At 41.9% G+C, this 13,825-nt stretch overlaps 1 protein-coding gene and 5 non-coding genes across 6 annotated transcripts; 4 read left to right on the top strand and 2 right to left on the bottom strand.

Annotated features, from left to right (window-relative positions):
* Positions 1–140: 140 nt before the first annotated feature.
* trnae-cuc (transfer RNA glutamic acid (anticodon CUC)) lies at positions 141–212 on the top strand. Its single transcript has one exon. It is a non-coding gene; the product is annotated as a tRNA-Glu (tRNA).
* A 54-nt stretch (positions 213–266) lies between these two features.
* Positions 267–13,810, bottom strand: stimate (STIM activating enhance). The gene is made up of 8 exons (XM_073467469.1): positions 12,738–13,810; positions 10,600–10,648; positions 10,401–10,496; positions 10,155–10,276; positions 9,708–9,820; positions 7,639–7,716; positions 6,995–7,138; positions 267–2,346 (listed from the first exon to the last, which is right to left on the bottom strand). Exons 1-8 carry the CDS (start codon positions 12,961–12,963, stop codon positions 2,233–2,235), a joined length of 942 nt encoding a protein of 313 aa, XP_073323570.1. The 5' UTR covers positions 12,964–13,810; the 3' UTR covers positions 267–2,232.
* Positions 3,386–3,458, bottom strand: trnar-acg (transfer RNA arginine (anticodon ACG)). The gene has a single exon. It is a non-coding gene; the product is annotated as a tRNA-Arg (tRNA).
* trnae-cuc (transfer RNA glutamic acid (anticodon CUC)) lies at positions 5,662–5,733 on the top strand. Its single transcript has one exon. It is a non-coding gene; the product is annotated as a tRNA-Glu (tRNA).
* trnae-cuc (transfer RNA glutamic acid (anticodon CUC)) lies at positions 8,387–8,458 on the top strand. Its single transcript has one exon. It is a non-coding gene; the product is annotated as a tRNA-Glu (tRNA).
* On the top strand, positions 9,346–9,417 carry trnae-cuc (transfer RNA glutamic acid (anticodon CUC)). The gene has a single exon. It is a non-coding gene; the product is annotated as a tRNA-Glu (tRNA).
* Positions 13,811–13,825: the final 15 nt, after the last annotated feature.

Raw genomic sequence — 13,825 nt, 5'->3', positions numbered from 1 at the left:
GTTAATGGCGACGTCACCTCTCCCCAAATCTGCGTCTACTGGTAAACATTTCATGTCAACAATTCAGTCTACTCACAAGATATTTATTTAGTGTGCTTCAACCATGTTGTGTCTGGTCACGAATAATGAGGCCATCGCCATCCCTGGTGGTCTAGTGGTTAGGATTCGGCGCTCTCACCGCCGCGGCCCGGGTTCGATTCCCGGTCAGGGAACACTGTTTTGACGTTCGGTCATAAACTGTAATAGAAATGAGGCGGCTATCAAGATAGTATATCACATCCTTTATTGGAAAAGCATTTATAATGATAATTTACCGCCATCTTCGCCTTTGTGACCATCTAGTAGTTTTACTTTGCAAATTACTAAAAGCCCTCTTTGTCCTGGTTGAGCTGAGAGTTCCCATAACTGCTGCGAGATGCTGAACTTTATTCCTTTAAAATGCACAGTCATTTATTCCTTGCCAACATGCCAAAAACATCATAATGAGATCATCAACTTTACCATAATCATCACAGTCACAGTTTATGTCACTCTCCATTTACTTTAAAGAGGACCAGCAGTCACACCGACGATGCGTACTTGACACATGCAACATGCCAGTACATACGTTAATATTGTGTATATACACTGGCGCGCACACACACACACACACACACACACACACACACACACACACACACACACACACACACACACACACACACACACACACACACACACACACACACACACACACACACACACACACACACACACACACACACACACACACACACACACACACCCTTTCTCCCGACTGTCTGGTCCACAGTCACTTAACAGTTTAGAGGTCTATGCATGTCACATTCTTAACATCAGAGCCCGCTGAATGCTGCTTCTTGCCTGAAGATCTGGAGCTCTGGATAAAACCGTCAAAGAAAAAAAAAAAAAAAGAATGAATCAAACTGACAAAAAACAAAAACACCTGCTGGTAATTTCACTCAGGCACATTATAGTAACAAAAACAAAATGAATCACACAAACGGAAAAATGAAAATTGTGATAAATGGGAAATTGTGCAAGAAATGGTTCCCATATCTACTCTCCCCACTGGATCGAAGGAATAAAGAACACTTTTGGAACAAGCATAGTCACCTTTTTGGCCCGAAAACAACACTCAAAACTCATAAAAAACCCCATAACTTAAAATTAGACAAAAGACATTCAAAGACAAAGAACACACAGTCAGTATCACATCAGTAAAACAGTCACAAACAAACTGAGACTGCAGTCTTGTGTCTACAGACAGACAACAGTAACTGAGCTGATATTAGAGGGATGTTGCAGTGTGCTGCTTGCAGTCCTGTAGGTTCAACGGTTGAGAGGACTCTGTCAAAAGATAAAAATGGAAGGTTGCTGCAAGCATTAATGTGCTCCTTTTGACACGAGTAACAATACATACGAGATATGCAGTAGTAAAGTGGGTAACTGTGCTGGAAAGTGTTAAGAGTTGCATCGATACAGTGATCCAAACACTCTCACATAATGTTCCCCTCAGTGTGTCCAGTTTGTACACACCCTCACATACACACACATACACACACATCACAGGCCATGGTGGTACGGCTACATAAGAAAACAAAGGACAAAGTTTACATGGAATCTACATCAGGAATACAATCACTTTAGAGGACATGTTAGACTAACAAAGGAAACCAACTCCTTGAACAGTTTTGCTTGCATGACTTTTGGTCTGCTGAGGCTGTTTAGATTTGTCCAACAAACCTGATCCTGAACAACTGCCCCCATACACACTGCCACTGAAGTCCAAACTGTATAAAACCAGTGTTACTGTTTTCCTGTTATACGTGCATAAAGGATTTAATAATATGTCCATTCATGGTGGGGACTCTTTTTCCCAAACTGTGTCTTTGAACACAACACTCACCCCAAGCCATGTTGAAATGCAACAGTGATCCGCAATACCTGGTTAACTGCACAAATGTCTCCCAGTGTGTTTCATTAAATCCCAGGTTAGACACAGTTTACAAAAAAGTCCTCCCGGAGTCGACAGTAAAGGGAATTAAATTTACAGTATATTCTTCTGTCATCAGAGGGCATCCTATGTTTGAAAAGACCGTGTCAACTCCTAAGGCTGATACAGAGTCTGTGGAGGTATGGGGGAATGTATTTGTGGGCCTGTGAGGTGAACAGCTACCAGAGGAAGTCGTAGCAGTTAGCTAGGCACGCAGGTCAAACAGGGATCCCCATGCGAAGCTTCTTCTTTTTCACCGTCTTCATCCCAGTGAGCCGACGAACATCATCCTCATCAGACTCATCCATTTCATCATCTGCAGAGAAAAGGATCTAAAAAAGTAGGACAGAGAGGCAGACAGACAACTATTAGGCCGAATCACAGGTGTGTACATCCTTCATTCTCAGATACTGGATTAGAGTACAGTCCAAAGCAAAAACACAGAAAATGCCCTATTTTTAGAGGTGCAGAGAAGCTGCACAGAGGAGTTCTTGTTCTTCTGCTAATTTTCTGAAAGACTTTACATCATCTGATTTCATTCACTTCCATCGAGGGTACGATGTAGAACTCCAGGAATTTGCTGTGACTAATAAAAGGGTCAAGCTCTTTGAACCTCTTTGAAGCTGCAGGTCTGAAGAGACAGATTTGATAAATACATGGAAAATGCCCAGATATCCCAACATTTAGTCCACCTGCCTGGAAAATGCCCATGTCTTTCAAACCCAGTCCCTTTAGTTCGTAAGGCATTGGCATTCGTCTTTTAAAAATGTCAAGTCTCAAGCCTAAGCCAAAATAACCCTGATGACATCATCAAGGTTATTTCCAGGCTTCAGAAAGCTCCCTCCAGAGCCACAGTATACGTAACACAGCTATTGCATGTTACACTAAATGAAATTTCTCATAAATTAAAAGCCACAATTCTTTTTGCATACACTTAACTAATCCTTACAAGTCAATTGAAGTTTATTTTAATTTTGTAGTATTACTCAGCTGTCTTGCTCCTTGACAGCCCTTTCCTCACCCTGCTGAAGGAGAAAACCATTAAATGTAAAAGTCTTTGACACACAAATTCCTACATTTTTGGCTTCAAATACTCAATAATAATTCAGTAATACTCCATTACTAATCCCCAAACAAATAACAAATATGTATTAAAACATATAGATTAATGGTGATAGTATGTCTTGTGTTGTGTCTTTGTATATAAAGTAATGCTGTGCCTTTATCGAGGAAGTCAGCAAGTGAAACTACTTTTGCCTGTGAGACTCCTCTCAACAAAGCCTGACAGAGTGAATGAAACCGCTGTATTTCATTTTGATAATCTGCTGTATTTCAGATCTGATGAAAACAGGCTCACATGAAAAAGATTCACGAGCCAGCCAGGAGTCGAACCTAGAATCTTCTGATCCGTAGTCAGACGCGTTATCCATTGCGCCACTGGCCCGTTGTGCATATTAGATGCAGCTGAAAGCATTACATGTTTCAGTACGGCTCAGCCCATCCCCCACAGTTCAGTGCTCTGCTGAAAGCATGCTCTATGAGGCCAGCTGCAGCATGCGCAGAAGTAGTGAAACAAACCGTGGCGCTGGCTTTTGTCTGCACTGCTTTGACCATTCAGATGTTAAAATGGCTTTAGAAGTAGCTTTACATTTCTGTTTGTGAAAACACTGACAAGAAATGCAAATGATACTTGTAACAGAATCAAGACCTGATCTCAGAAAGAAATAGAGTCAAAATGGCAGTTATATTTTTGTTATCTGTTAACAAAATGAAAATGAAACATGGGTAAAGGCCACGTCCTGCTTTACTTTTGTTCCCTCTAAGCTGGAGAGTCACTGTACCTCCTCAGACACAAAGTGGTCTTGATGCAGTTTGACCTTCAAGCTGAATGTGCCCAAAATAGGATGATGGTAAATCCACTATTTTTGGAAAGACTGCAGGAACATGTCCAAAGAATATAACCTGGCTTTGATTGTGGCAATCATTTGAGTAATCTCAACAAAGCCAAGAACAACAATTTTGCTAAATCTCATCATGGATGGTGTTTTGCTTCTGTCTGCTTCACCCACTTCAGTCCAACTCAGTATTTTGGGTCAGCAGATGGACAAAAAAAGTTATTCACAATCCAGCCAGGTGGCACAGCCAGGATCTTCTGATTCAGTCAGATGTGTTATCCATTGCACCACTGGCCCACTGTGTTGTACCACCGTCAGAAACCAGAGATCAGTAGCCAAAACCCAAAACTGCATACCTGATTACTTCCTCTTGACTTCTGTCTCACCTTTACTTCTCATCTATGCCTCATTATCCAACAACAGGAAGAAAGATATCACATGTCGAACAGCTTGTTCAACAGCAGTTAAAAGGGAAGTGAAGCCTGTTTCAGTTACAAATCAACACCACTGGTAACACATCTATTACCAGCTGCCGCCAACTCCAGCAACTAGGTGATGACTGACTCTTTTTATATCTGCATTTTTAACTTTTCTTTAAACTATAAAACTTTTTCCCACCTTAAGGACTATCTTTTTTATTATTTACAGTTATGTTCTACTTCCCCCTAACAGTTTTTGGGGGTTTCCTCATTGCTTCGATATTTAAAAAAATTCACCAAATCCTAATGCAGAAAATAAAAGACAGTAATTAATTTTATCACCACATCTCCTCAATGCATACAATCTTCACTTGAAGCACTCCAATATAAACTCTAGGGCATTCTGAGAGTTGGCAGCCTGAGATCTGATTTCATCAAACTTGCCTGCTCTTCCCCCAGACATAAACATGTTTAAACTGATATGAGAAAAGGCCTGGCTGGAACTGACTGCCTTGGTGAGGAATCTAGGAATCAATTGTTTTTCATTCACAGAGCATTTCACAGTAAAAGTACTCTGTGTGTTGGTGAGACACATCAGACTGCTTCACTGTTGCTAATTATAAACATGCTTTTATGTGTACAACTTAAGCCAGTGTCACACATCAAGCTGCGAATCTCACCTTCTTTCTCAAATTAATTATATCTGATTCAGTTGGTGGACCTGCTCCAACTGATTTCTTTGATTTGCCAAGTGGTGAAAATCGTGGTAAATTTTCTCCTCATGCAAGTATTTCCAGAGGATCATTTGTGTCTTTTTGCCCCAAACAGCCCTAACCCTATACTACTATGCCAAATCAGTGGCCTGCCTTATACTGGCTTTTTTGTCTGATAAAAAAAAAAAAAACCGAGCCCATGACAATGATGATGACAAGTTAACGACTGAAACACTGTCTGAAACATCGACTGAAAACATGAGAAAATGTTTAATTCAATCAGTGTGATGGTGCCCTTCTACCTATGCCTTTCATTTCTGATTCCAGAGAAAATGCCTTCACAACACAGATGTGTGACTAAGACATTCAAAACTTTGTTGTGTCCTTTGCCTGTTGTTGATTCAATTGGAAAGTATTTCTGCAAGTTGCTGAACTCCTCTGTAACAACAATGATCTTTTGTGACAACTGTGATATCACAGTTTCAGAGATCAGAGAGTCACAGGGACACCACAAGTGTTTCTGTGCACCACCACTAGAGGCAGTATGTGGAAAACATCGCCACTGTCCTGTTCAAAGGACATAAATTCGAAACTACATGCCTTTACCCCACTGACAGTTGTCCCTGGTGGTCTAGTGGTTAGGATTCGGCGCTCTCACCGCCGCGGCCCGGGTTCGATTCCCGGTCAGGGAACGTGTTCTTATGCGCCAAGAAATGGATCCTAAGTAGTGGTGGTTCAAGCACACACAGTCGCAGTCAAAAGTTTACATACACTTGTAAAGAACATGTATATCATGGCAATTCTAAGTGCTGTATCGTAGGCAACTGGACTTATGTCAGTTTCTTGAAGACATTTCATCTCTCATCCAAGAGGCTTCTTCAGTTCTAACTACCTGGAGGGGAGTTGCAGATTTTTAAACCCTGTGTGGGAGTGTCCTTACAGAGTCGTTAAGGACACGTGACCATCCTGACCAATTTTCTCAGCAGCAGGTGATAGTTCACGTTTTCTTCCTGATTGTGGCAGTGACACAACTGTGCCATGCACTTACAAACAGTTGTTTGTACAATTGATTTTGGGACCTGTAACTGCTTTGAAATGGCTAGACTTCCAGATCAATGCTGAGCTCTTTAGACTTTCGCATTGTAGTGTTTGTGGCTGAGTCTAGTGGGTGTATCAAACAAACCTATTAAAATGGGTCCAGAAAAGTCACCAGCTGTTATCAATTGGAATCACTCAGAAGAAGTTAAGAGGCCAACATTTGATTTTGATTTTCAACTTTCCAAATCACCAAAATTGATAGTTCAACTGACTGTATACATATTTTGGAGCCAGTAGATTTGGTCACATTTTCAGAAGACCTATTATAAATTCAGATTTGAAGCAAACTTCATGAATGTTTTTTGTGATAAAGTAGTTTGTGTGCCTCTCATTCCATCTCAGAAAAATGAGAGCTGTAGAAATCATTGGAAGTGAAGACTGCCATGATATACATTTTCTTCACAAGTGTATGTAAACTTTTGACCGAGACTGTATGTGAACAAAAATAATCAAATTATCGAGAGAAATCAAGGGCCTCTTAAGATGATTGTGCTGTCAAACATTTGTGAAAATCCATCTATACCAGACTGAAGTTATGACTTTGTGCGTTGTTGGCGTGTGAATGGTGTTTGTGTGTAGCAGAGCTGCGTTAGGCTCATCTGCTTTACAAGCTTATAAAAGAAACTCGGAACAATGATCTAGGCAACTATAACAGCTCTTGGACATGTTCCTCCTCAGACTGAGGGTATGCTGAATTAGTACCAAGTCAGTTTGTCCATACCAGGGTGCCAATTATTGCTGGATACCAGGAACGGATGACAGTCAGAGCATGTCATACTGAGACAAAGTTTCAGAAGCGCAGAAGAGGTCTTTTGAGGTAAAGAAAGAGATGCTGAGTGCAACGACTTGACTTACCTCTGACTCTGAGTCATCATGGGACAGAGCTCGTCTGTAGCGCACTTTGCTGTTCCCCCGTGAGTCCTCCTCTCTTTCTTCCAGCTTTGCTTTTGTCCTGTGCTTTTTCATTAGGAAGTTATCTACCACCCAGAACATGAGGGCCTAAAGAAACACAGAAAAAACTGTTGTGAATGATGTTTCCACATGAGGAACTAACAGAGGTGATTTTTATATTATTCTATATATTTTATTTTTTTTACATATACATACATATGCATATATATACATATATACACACATATATACACATACACATATATATATATACACACATATACACACACACACACATATATATGTATATACATATACATACACACACACACACACATATATATATACACACATATATACATATACACACACGCACGCGCGCGCGCACACACACACACACACACACACACACACACACACACACACACACACACACACACACACACACACACACACACACACACACACACACACACACACACAAAACAATGGCCATGGTATGAACATACAGAGCCAGAAACCAATGACAGAATGTCACTAAACACATGTAGTATTGGTGGTGTAGGACCTGTAAAGTAAGTGTACAAAGAAAAACACAGAAGACTTACGTTGACGAAGAACGGAACGATGAGCATGACGATGGCCAGTTCCAGGTCAGGGTTCTCTATGGGGTTGAGGAGGGCCAGCTGTGATACACACAAACACACAGATACACACGTAAACATACACAGCAACACAGACAGCACACCTAGCCTTAGGCTAGAAGGTAGTAGTAGTAAGATCAGTAGGGGCAATAATAAATGGTCTACATCTATTTAAATGGAAGGAGGATCGTCCCCTGGAGCACCACAACTTGGAATCTGCCAGAAGCTAGGAAACATTATTAGAAAGGGTTAGCGTTAGGGTATACCTGCTCTGTAAATCTAAACAAATTTGTTGAAGGGAATTTGAAGGTTTAAAACCAAAATGAGCTGGTTCATTCCTACTGAGATTCTAATTGCTGTATTGTAGGCAACTGGACGTGTTTCAGTTTCTTGAAGAGGTTTCACCTCTCATCCAAGAGGCTTCTTCAGTTCTAACTAACTGGAACGTAACAGGCTACATAACTTGTGAATCAAAAAGCAACTTAATAACTCTGAAGAATGCTGCAGCACCTTTTTAGTATTGAGAATTTGTCAAGAAAAAAATCAGTATGGCATTAAATGGTACCAATTTCACCTGCTGTCTCTCAAATATGGTTTGTCTGAATTAACTACAGTAATATCAAATTTATAGCTAGTGGTACTGTGTCTCGTAGGGTTTCTGTAGACCACTACTATAGGCTGGTTGTGAACAGAGGAAACCATGGCGCGAGTGTCCCTGGTGGTCTAGTGGTTAGGATTCGGCGCTCTCACCGCCGCGGCCCGGGTTCGATTCCCGGTCAGGGAACACCTTCTTATGTCACTTTCTGTACCTTTGACAGCAAACACTCACCTCTCATCCAAGAGGCTTCTTCAGTTGCGACGCTTTAGGAGCTTTCCACCTTTACTCTCCTCCATGTTACGTCGCACTCAGGGATCGACTCTTCTCGACTGGTAGGACGGCTACTGCTATTGCTAACGTGAGTTGTTTAAAAACCTTCTTTTTGAAGGTAAATCTTAAAAGTGTCTTTTTCGTTGTAATTATGCTTTTACACGAAGGTTGGACTCTGGTTCCTTCACAAACAAAGCCTAGGTTACATTTTGGCGAGAGTTTCACTTTAACATGGATGTAAACAATGCTGGGTTTAAAATACTACTTTAAAAAAATTCAAAAATTTCCCCGTTTGTGGGATTAATAAAGGAATTCTGATACGCTGTACATAACTTTTGCTTGTTTTACACATTTACATAAAAACTCCACTGGGCAGTTTGAAAGGACTGCATTTGTACTTTAACAATCAAGGGCCTGTCTTATGAAGATTGATAAGTGGGTTTGCTTTGCTGACTAGTGTTGTGTTTAATCCTGCCTGTACCATCACATAAAAGTGGCTTGCATTTTAGTGATCCACTGTCATAGTGATTAGACTGTAAACAAAATATACTACCCTGTTTCTTATTTAGTGTGTTGGATAAAAACATAATTAAACATATTTAAAGACTAGGCCTGCACAATATTCAGAAAAAAGTACAACAGGAATTGGAGAGGACAGGCCTCTCAAGCACTGTTTTTCACTTGAAAACTTCTAGTATTTCTGAGTGATACTGCCACCACTAGAGGCAATTTATGGGACTGCAACCAGTCCTTTTTAAAGTCCACAGATTCCAGACGACATGCTATTCATGCACTAACAGCTGTCCCTGGTGGTCTAGTGGTTAGGATTCGGCGCTCTCACCGCCGCGGCCCGGGTTCGATTCCCGGTCAGGGAACATGTTTTTATGTGTCTCTAATATGTTGTATTGTACACAGTGTAGAAGTTCTTCCAGTGTTTCAGACTTTAAGGACTACCCATGAAACCAGCTTACTGTGTGAAATCAGGCATCAAAACACAAAGGTATTTTTCCTTGACTAATCCTGATGTGGTCAAAAAGCAACTTTATAACTCTGAAAAATGCTGCAGCGCCTTTTTAATATTGAGAATTTGTCTAGAAAAAAAAAATCAGTATGGCATCAAATGGTGCTAATTTCACCTGCTATCACTCAAATAATTTTTTCTGACCTTCTTCCACTGGGGGATGAGGAGAACCAGCATGATAAGGACTTTCTCAAACATCATGATGAGGATGTAGAGGATACACTGGCCCAACCAGGCTGTGCACTGCACTGGCTCTCCTAAAAACACACACACACACACACACACACACACACACACACACACACACACACACACACACACACACACACACACACACACACACAAAGAAAGAGAGACAGATTACAGAGAGAAAAATCTGCTTTGGTTTTCAGATACAGCTTTGATCATTATTAGATTTCTGTGCTTCAGAGGTACACAAGCGGTCATTGGGACAAAAGAAGGCACTGGCAAGGTTAGAAATGACATTGCAGCGCTGCAGTACTGATGGCAGCTACTGCCCTCCATTGGGCATTGCAGGCATTTTAGGGATGTGCTACAGCTCCCACCTTACCACTCACACACGGTCCTCACCATATTCTCCAAAACGCAGAGACTCCCACTGCCTCCACTCCACAATAGCACTGACGGCTCTCACCCCAGCATAGATCAGCAACATGCCCAGAGAAGCATCCAACAGGAAGTTAATGAGGTATCTGGGAGAGACAGAAAATAAATGTTAACTAAGCTGCAGGGAGAGCTCTCCAACATTTTAACACAGTTTCTTGGAAATCTATTAGGAAGCTCTGTGGAGGAAGGTCAAATGCAGGATTGACTCACAGTGAGCAGGGATCCTCCTCTGTGAGGTCTGACAAGTACACATTAGCGAAGTGAATAAAGAGCATCCCGATGGCCTGTTTAGAGGTGTCCAGGAACCTGCAGAGAGACAGGATAGTTGATATCCTTCTGAGGCTCTCCCAGCGGGATTCATTTGATGCCGTTGCAGAGAAATGAATTTAAGCTGGCTCAGCTGCCTTACCAGATCCTCCAGGGCCTCCTCTCATGTTTTGGCTCCCTGAAGCGTTTCACTGTGGAGTCATAAAGATAGTGGCATTTTACAACATATCATTCATACATACACAAATTAAGACAGATTTTAATTTAACAGAATCTTCTTTGTTTCATTTAACCAAGTTACAACCCTGATGTGAGCTGTCAAAGGTCCAATAAGCATTTTAATGGTTTGATTCATGAGTTAAACTGATAATCCTGTCTTGTACTGACGTATTTATGATTTGGAAAACGAGAGCTGACATCCATTTTTGTGCAGTTAAACCATTGCACAAGCGAGACTTCAAACAGTTTGTTGTTGAAGAACCGGAACTGAGCAAGGGCGACATGCTGTTGGTCACAGAGGAAGCAGAACTAATGGTCAAGAACATGACCTAAAATCTCCTAATTCCACATGCAGCAGCTGTAAAATTATTAATGTGATACCCTTATTTTCAGCTCACTGCTAAATTAACAGGAAACAGATAAATGTTTCTCTTAAGATGGCAAACGTGGGAGAAGTAGACCAGACGCTAAATTCTTCAGTGTTTGGTAATTATGCCAGACCAAGTCAAGAAACATAGCAGTAATAAAGTGATAAGATAGGCTATTCACATCGAATCAAACTGATCTTCAGTGTGTGCAAAACAAACACTATAACTCCTGTATGTGTCTATATGATTGCTAGTCTGGGTCCTCACTTTAATTATTCCCTCGGTGTAATACAGTCATGGGGTTTTGTGCAAGAAGGCTGGACATTGAAAGCAGTGACATGTCCAACACAAATAAAGCTCTTGCTGTTCTTCACAATAGTGACTTGTTTTCCAGGACACCCCCACGACCCTCTTCATTTAACTGCTGTGATACAGAGCTGCATGAGAGGGGAGCCTCAACATGTTATATCACCGATTTACTTTCCTGACATCAAACAAGACGTCTAAATGTATTGTTCAAAGCTGTGATGCCTCAGCTGGGCTATTACCTTCTACACAAGCCCCTCAATTCATTCAAAGAGAAAACACATCAAACACTTCTCAAAACTTGCACTAAGTACTGAAGTGCTGCCTGAGCAACTACTCGAGGCTTCTTGTGTTTTCATGCAGGAAAGTTATACTGCGAGCTGTGACCTCAGTTTCTGCTCTATGCACAAGTGTGACTTCAGACCTAACACACCCTGCGTGCAGCTGGGCGAGATGTCAACATAGGCGGAGGCCTACTCCTTCTGCCTCCAGCACAAAAGTAAAACAGCACAAAAAAAAAAGAAGCACTAAAACGCTGATGATTCCAAGCTGCTGCAAAGCTGCTGGGACGTACAAAAGTGAGACTGCTCTCATTAGGTCATGCAGCCGTCAGTGCTGTGCCAGACACTGACTGAATGGAACCATGGCCAAACCCTAAGTGTGAATATTCTTTCCATGCCATGTGTCCCTGCTATCTAAATATAAGCTTTTGAAATACACACATACTAGCTCCTACAAAATACTGTCAGTAAAGAGAAATTAGCATGAATATTACCGGGAAGCAGCTGCAGGTTATATTAAGGAACAGTCCCTTTAACTAGTCTACCTAACTGAGCAGAAGTTGTCTGTTGTTTTGTTGCCTGCAAAGCAGTTTGAGAATCTCCAACACACATATTGAAGGTAAGAAATAGTCTACCCCCCTGTCGTTGCTCCCTTTATTTGATGATTTTTTAAAATAAAGAACAGAAGACTCTTGCAAAGCAAAAACATTTTGTGAAAACCACAGCAGTTTCCTGTTAGGAATTTTCATGATTAAGTTTTAAGCTGAGAGGGGCAGAATAGCAGGAAAGGTCAAACATGTGCCAGCAAGTGTAGAGTGTAGGCAGCTTTTATCATAACCACAGCCAACAAGTTCAACAAGAGAAGTCACCAGCAGTAGTGTTGTAGTGAAGAGAAACCTCTGCATTTATCTTTACAAGATACACAAAGCCTCTCTGTCTTATTATTGGTCGCCTTTTGCTGTTACAGACTTGGGCATGAGCCTCCCAGCTGAGATCAATAGCGCATCTGATTAACTGAGGGAGGCTATTGGATAATTGTCGAGTTCAATCAGCAGCTGGAGTCAGATATCTGACACACAACACGGCAGACCTCGGGTCATACTCACACATCAGCGTGCTGAAAGCCACCATAGCGAGGAGTCCTTGCAGGAAAATCCCAAACGAGTCCATCAGGGCGCCATTCTCGCACCCCCGGTTATCTGTACCTGGCGTCGGGCTGGAGGACACCGACGTGTTGGTAAAGGACACAGCGGGCAGCCCTTCTCGTCCTGGAGCCGCCAGTGCCACGTCTCCGAGCTGGGGCAGCATATTGACACCACTAACAACATCCATGGGACAGAGGAGCTGGACGAAACAATTGTTTTAAGTCGACAGAGGAGCTTCTCACACAGACTCCTTGTGCTTCCCGGTCCTCTCCAGTAGTTGTTGGTCAGCTAATCGATATGTTAAGCTGGACAGTCTTCCGTGAAAGATGGTGGCATCGTCTCCCTTCCAAGCGCACACTCATTCTCCTTCAGGCATCCATACAGCCATAGCTGTTGGTGTCATGAGAGAAGTAAAGCCGTCGCTCAAAAAGGTTACTAGAAGTTGCAGTAGCGTCCTACGCAGCTGTGTCTGGCTCGTCTGCACTCTTTAAAAACCGAACTGCAACATTATAAATCAATATCTGGTTTGGGGGTCGGTACAGCGGTGAAAACCTTTTCTGACTTGACCTGGACTCTGCGAGCTAACATTACTAACAAACACCACAGCTAACTAAACCTGTGTCATGTAGCTCGAATAGTCAAAACCACTGTTATAGTTGATTTAAAATGTGTTGTATAGCGTCAGTCAGTGAGAAGTGAAATTTTACCGACGGTCAAACGTCCATAGCAAACAAGAGATGCAGCGGTTGAGATGCTATCACCCACCTAGCTAGCCCCCAAGCTAACTACTTACTTGCATTAAGCTAACGCTAAGCTAGCAAACTCCTCTCGGACGTTAAAAACAACGCGTATACCGTTTACTCATAACTTTAACGCCAGTAAAAACGGCTTGTCTGTATATTTAAAAACTGAATATGAATAATTGCAGGTCACGGTTAGCGTTCATCCAGCTGCTTCCCTGCCCGGCAGTGCCCACTCATGTTGACAGACGTAAGGTCATGTGACCTACGTAGCCACGAAATGCACGCTGGGAAATGTAGTACAAAGAC

This window comes from Pagrus major, chromosome 6, assembly GCF_040436345.1.
Source record: "Pagrus major chromosome 6, Pma_NU_1.0".
Classification (NCBI taxonomy): domain Eukaryota; kingdom Metazoa; phylum Chordata; class Actinopteri; order Spariformes; family Sparidae; genus Pagrus; species Pagrus major.
This window is presented reverse-complemented; position numbering and strand designations above follow the sequence as displayed.